Source organism: Sylvia atricapilla, chromosome 1 (genome assembly GCF_009819655.1).
Source record: "Sylvia atricapilla isolate bSylAtr1 chromosome 1, bSylAtr1.pri, whole genome shotgun sequence".
In the NCBI taxonomy this organism is placed as follows: Eukaryota; Metazoa; Chordata; class Aves; order Passeriformes; family Sylviidae; genus Sylvia; species Sylvia atricapilla.
In genome coordinates this window covers 125,799,069-125,805,068 of record NC_089140.1, presented here as the reverse complement: position 1 = coordinate 125,805,068, position 6,000 = coordinate 125,799,069, and the positions used below count along the sequence as shown (strand labels likewise).

The 6,000-nt window shown below is 36.6% G+C and overlaps 1 protein-coding gene across 1 annotated transcript in view; it reads right to left on the bottom strand.

The window, feature by feature from the left end:
• Positions 1 to 281: 281 nt before the first annotated feature.
• RALYL (RALY RNA binding protein like) overlaps positions 282 to 6,000 on the bottom strand; it is a 185,031-nt gene continuing 179,312 nt past the window's right edge. The window contains exon 9 of the mRNA XM_066335464.1: positions 282 to 1,864. Coding sequence (XP_066191561.1) covers positions 1,847 to 1,864 — 18 coding nt within the window. The 3' untranslated portion in view covers positions 282 to 1,846. The remainder of the gene's footprint in view (positions 1,865 to 6,000) is intronic.

Below are 6,000 nucleotides of genomic sequence, written 5' to 3'. Positions count from 1 at the left end.
GCTGCAATTCTTTATGTTCAGGTGTAACTACATACACTAGTCTTTCTTTATTTAAAGACCTAGGTACTACTCAGCACTTATGTAAACCGTGTAACTCCACACACAATAGACAAACGAAATATAAGGTACATAAACATAACTGGGAGTACAATGTCACATAGCTGCCTAGTGAAAAAGTTCTCATTCAGTAATAGGTAACTGAATTCAAATGTATGTTTTTCTTCCAAATTTTTGAAGAATATCTTCAAAAGAGTTCTTCTTTGATGAAGATGCCCATGGCAGAAACCTGACCAGAGATGTTGAGCTCCCACTCACTTACACTGCGCTACTTGAGGTTAACCTGTCATCTCAGGAAATGCTTTTTAAAACAGAAATTTAAAGTTAGATCTTTTAAAAAGTCTCTCTAGTATGTTTTGTTTTCTCTTGTTTCCAGCCAACAGAGAACATTTGAAAGGGCAGGGCAAGTGTTCATCTTTGTAGTTCCGGATGATCCGAAATAGCAAGTACCCCGGTCATGGAGCTCAGTGGTCAGGGGTCAGTGCTGCAGACTGGCACACAGCTGGGTCTGTGCTCCATTCCACTGTGTAAGATACTTCCTAAACTAATGCCTTTACCTCTTGGGAGGTGTAGGTAATAAATAATTTATTTACCCTGCAATCACTTTAAAGACATGTCTCTTTCTATATGGGTACCACTAGCATAAAAATGTAGATGAATGAATATATCTTCCTTGTTTCATGACATCTGCAATGCTAAAGAGGTCTGACTTTGGGATGGTGAACGAGTTGGTACTTTTATAGGGGAAGAAGTCCTTGTGCCCATATGCTTTGATACATTTAATGTCTCAGTAACACAAGAGAAATAATGCATCCATTCTGTTTGGAAGGAAATATGATATATTAAGAGATTCTATCCTGAGAATCCCCCTAAGACATCTGTAATAATTAATTATTCCAACTTCAGGCTTTTAGGAATGCCTTAGGAATTTGTAGGTGGAAAGACTACTGCCAGAAAATAACCCAAAGAGTAATAAGTAGGCTAACTCAGACTGTCAGATATTGGCAGGCAATAAGTAATTTTCCTGGCTAGACAGGAGGCTGACTGACTTTCCATATGGTAGCAAAGCAACAAACTGCCTTTGGGGATTTGCAAGAGCAGCTGTAGCAACTGTCTAAGGAATGGCATCACAGAGAGGGCTTATCTGAAGGAAGGGATTTACAGGAGGATGTAATTTATAGTTTATCAAGGATTACTCTCTTATTTTGACCTTTTCACTTTTTAGAAGCTATTCTATTATTACCGAATGTAATTATTTCCAATGACAAATAAATTGAATAAAATAATGGGAAATACCATACAGTGTATTTAATTGTGGCACTGATCAAAATGGTCTTGTTTGAATTAAGTGGTAAACAAAGAAGTGCAATATCACCTGACTCTAAATATGGTAAAACAGTAAAACGTGCTAATCATAAAAATAGCTTTTAGAAATATACATTTGTATACAGTGTTTTCCACACCTGTTAAATACGTCCTTCATATTATTATGATACAGTACATTGGCCTTTAAGACATCAAAATTAAAAAAATAATACCAATAATTAGCCAGAGAAAACCACATTTACAATCTAAACCATAAAAATCTGACAATTGTACAGCTTAGAACATATAAGAAATGGAAATTCTAATATTTTAACAATAATGTCCATTTTAATAAGTAAATTGAGTTTCATACAAATTGAATCAAAGGTGTTGTCAGCCAGTAAGAAACTGCAGTTCACAATTTTCTGTGGGGAAGTCAGAGTTTCTCTTCTCAGCCTTCAGGGGGTTCAAACATGACATCTCATCACTTGATCTGTAGAAACTGAGAAATGAAATGTTTGCTTTAGTAAGAAAGCATAGAATTTCTTCCAGGAGAACCTCAAAAAGAGACCAAGACAGCTGGGGAAAAGAGCCAAGAGGATCATAATTTGACTTTTTCACAAATCAACCAAATATCAATGTCTATAATGCTTTCCCACCTTAAACCATTGGAGGTGAAAAGAAGAATAGTGTTCCTGCAGCAGTGGACAATCAGGACTGTGCAACAGTCTTGAGTTGACTGTGCGGCTCAAAATTATAACAGCAAATCAAGCAAGAGCTGTTGAAGCTAAAGTATACCTCCCCTCCATAATGCTATGCAAACAACTGCTGAATAATTTCTATTTTAGCAGAAGGAAATGGAATAATGTGTCTTGGCTGCTTTGCAATGAAATGCTTTATTTGCATAATAGCATTCAATCTAAATAAATTGCATGTAGAATTCTTTGCTTTAGTCCCATCACTCTATTTATATACCTTACTCCGTTCCCATTGGCAGTGTGCTTTCAGCAAGACCTATAATTACCAGGTTGATGGATTTTTCCTCAGTTTCCTCAGTTTCCTGATGCCTATTTTGCTATTGTTTTTGTGTACCTGCAATAGGATATAACTGTATATCCTTTGATTTCTTTTGTTGCTTTATCAGCCACACGGTGAAAATGCAAAAATCCAGCGCTAGCCAACACTTTTGAGGTTCATTCTTCCAGCAGAGGCTGGAGGCAGGTTGCAGCTAAATGTCTGAGTCCTGCTATGTGACTCATTAATGCTACCAGCTTCAAGTAGGCATTGAGTGATGCTGCAGTGGAGCATAAGGCATACCAGCTCCACCTACCCACAGAGAAACCACAAAGACAACACTTTCCTAATCGCACCTGTTTGGAAAACTGACAGTAGAAAATCTTAACAGAAGTAGACAGTTTTGGTTTTTTTTTAGAAGTGGAATTTTAAACCTAAGTTTTTTTAAAAAAATTTGACAGGAAAAATATCCTTCAGCCAATATTTTCTTCACTCTTTTTGTGTGTGTGTGTGTGTGGGGAATGGGGAGGTGGAGTCTATCTTCTTTTATAACTGGAAAAAGAAACAGCTGTCAAAACCTGGTGCACTTCTGATCAAAGCTGAAAAAATTTCCAGATATCCTTTTTGGCCAATTTCCACCTCCTTCAATGAAAAGAAGGAAAAAAAGAAAAAAAAAATCTGTTAAAAATTCCATTTACTGAAAACCTGGTTTTCCAGAAACATCCAAGTCACTACAGGACTGGGCTCCTGACCTTTGAAGAAGTCAGGCATTAGATTTCCCCCTCATTGCAAAGAGAGCATCAGGTCTCTGGTTGTAGTCACAGGCAAGCAGGATTAGGGAGAAAAGCTCATGTGAGAGATCCCAGAACTTTCTTCTTTCAGTTAAATCATCCTGAAACTATTATTCTCTACTTGCACAGAGAAAAATCTTCATCTCTCCTGTTTTAGGTCTCATCTCTACAGAGGCTAGCTATGATAAAAACATTCTGTAAATTCTCCCCTTAAGTCTGAGAGAAGCTCAATGGTTTTTAACTAGCTATTCATCTCAGAAGAAGTTAAAAAAAAAAAACAAACCAGAAAAACAACCCTCTGTACATCCCATTAGCTCCAGAGAGTTCCTCTTTTCTAGCCTTTTTTTTTCAACTATGCTTTGCTGTTCCATTATGCCATTATAAAAAGCAATAATTATGAAAGCAATAAGAGCAGATTTTCAAGTTATTTATTGAATCTTTTTTTCTCTTGCCAAAAACCACCTTTCAAGCATTTACCTGTCACCAGCACAAAAAAGCTTCATTAGGTTACCATTGTGAAACATTAATATTGCTAACAATCTGGATCCAAGTCATCAATGTAGCTTTGCTGCTGGTTAGAAACAGTGATAAAAATTTAGCAACCCCACCAGTCCAAAATATTCCAAAATACCTTCAGTCTCTCAGTATAAGAGACTTCTTACTTCTCTCTCACTACAAATGATGGTAAAATCTGAGAGGAAACATTAAAATCTGGGAGAGCCAAGCTTTTATTTTCCCTGGAATGACAGGAATCCAGGGCTATGATTAATCTAGAGTAATTCAATGCTAATTTCATTCTATTTCTTTCTTCTGAATAGTGTGCAGTTTATCATCTGCCTTTATGGCAGTGCTGTTGATATTAAAAAAACCCTCATGATGACTAGTGTGGTTTTTTTTTGTTTTAATTATTTTCATTTCTTTCTCCTTATATATAAAAACATCTCCTGACAAAACAAGGATGAACTGAATTACATTTAAGTCAGTACTAAGGCTTTCATTTGATGTAGATCTAACAGAAAACCACTTTAAAAAATGTGATTTGAACATAATGCATTTTAAGAATTGAATAACTCAGCTGAGCATATAGAATTGGCATCCATAGACAATATCAGAGAAACTCTATATACTGTCCTAATTGCCATCATAATCTCTGAAAAAAGGATGGAGAGAGTTTATGGAATATTTATTGGTTCATTTTCCACCTGAAATTATTTCTGTTGCTTTTTTCACTATCTGAATGGCTTTTTGAGCATGAGCTATTGGAAACACTCTTAGGCATAACACTGTATTTCGGTCTTCCAAAAATGCTATTGCTACTGTTATTGTAGTTTTAGTATAATCCTTCTGGCATTTTTGCCAAGTTCAAGTTCTATTAGATTAAATTAATTTTAACTATACACTATTACATTGTATATAACACTGGAAAGCCAACATTAAATATTAAAAAACCTCCCTAATTGAAAGTGCAATTCTACTTTATGGACCCTTCACTATAATAATTACAAATGACGGAGTAAATCAGATAAAAGTCAGTAAAAATGTAGAGGTTTCCATCTTGCTTTTTAGAAGTTTAATTATTTTATAGCTTACCTTCCCTCAAAGCCTAGCTAATCTCTGTCTTTACATCTGTAGATCATGCAGAATGCTCTGCAATGTGAAGAACATTTTCTTGTGGGAGAACGTGGCCATCAGATCATCTGCCAGGGGCCCATTTCCTCCAAGGTCTGTGCTTTGTAGTCATGAGGCATGACAGAGTATGAATAGCTTGCACTCTGTATTGCTCTTAAAAGCCTTTTATGAGAGGACAAGTCTGACAAATGGTAGGGACCTGCAGGTACCATCCCTTCTAGACTGGGATTTGCCATCCCTGTTTCCCAGGTCTACCTAAGGACCTGGAATGGTGACCTTCCTATGGTAGGAGAGCTACTGACTTTTCTAAACTGGTTTAGATGGGTTTTATTTGTCTGCAGGAGATGGGTTCTCTGCTAGCTGGATCCAAACAGAGCTCAGCCTCCTTCCTCCCCTGAATTATTTGTATTTCCTTACAGTTCTAGAAAAGGGAAAAGAACAGAGATATGTTCCTTCATCCCAGTAATTACTTAGTTTCCTTCTCACAGGGTTAATGGGAAGAGCATTCTGGACTTTGCCATGCTTATCTTTCAGACCTAAATGTACAGGAATAAATCTTACTACATGAGAGTGTAAATTCAGCATATGTTTTTGGGAAGGAGTTTTAGGAATCTGCTATGACTAAATGACACAAAAGCTGTACATGACGAATATCTTACATTGTAGTATATTAAGAAAATGTTTAAAAATAAGTCCCACAGGATATGGTTGTTACAGGCTACACCATATGATTTACCCCTCAGTAATTACAAGCAATGAGAATGTCCAAAGTATATGAAATATATTCATCTGACGAAATGCATCTGTTTTTAAAAAATCCTTTGCTCTGAATGGCTTTTATGGCAACATTAATCTTAGAGACTCTCAGAAAATGCAACTAAAAAGAAGATGGGTGGATGATGGTTCACATATACATGTGAACTTGGAACCCAAAGTCTCAAGTATTGTTCCTCTTACTCTCCTGTTTATTTTTCCTTGCCAGACAAACCCATTCTCAGGACTGGAATTCTCAGCTTAATAAGTGTAGTGGAGGTATCTGAAGCTACTGCTGACCACTGCTTGATAAAATTGCACATTTACATCTCCTGCAGGTGCCCCTTGAGTAGGAGACTTGATGCTTGAAGCCTTTCTACGTTTCTGCTGGTGTCTGACTGTGCTTCGACAGTAGGTTATGTGACTGCCATTCATCACTTTCTGCAAAACA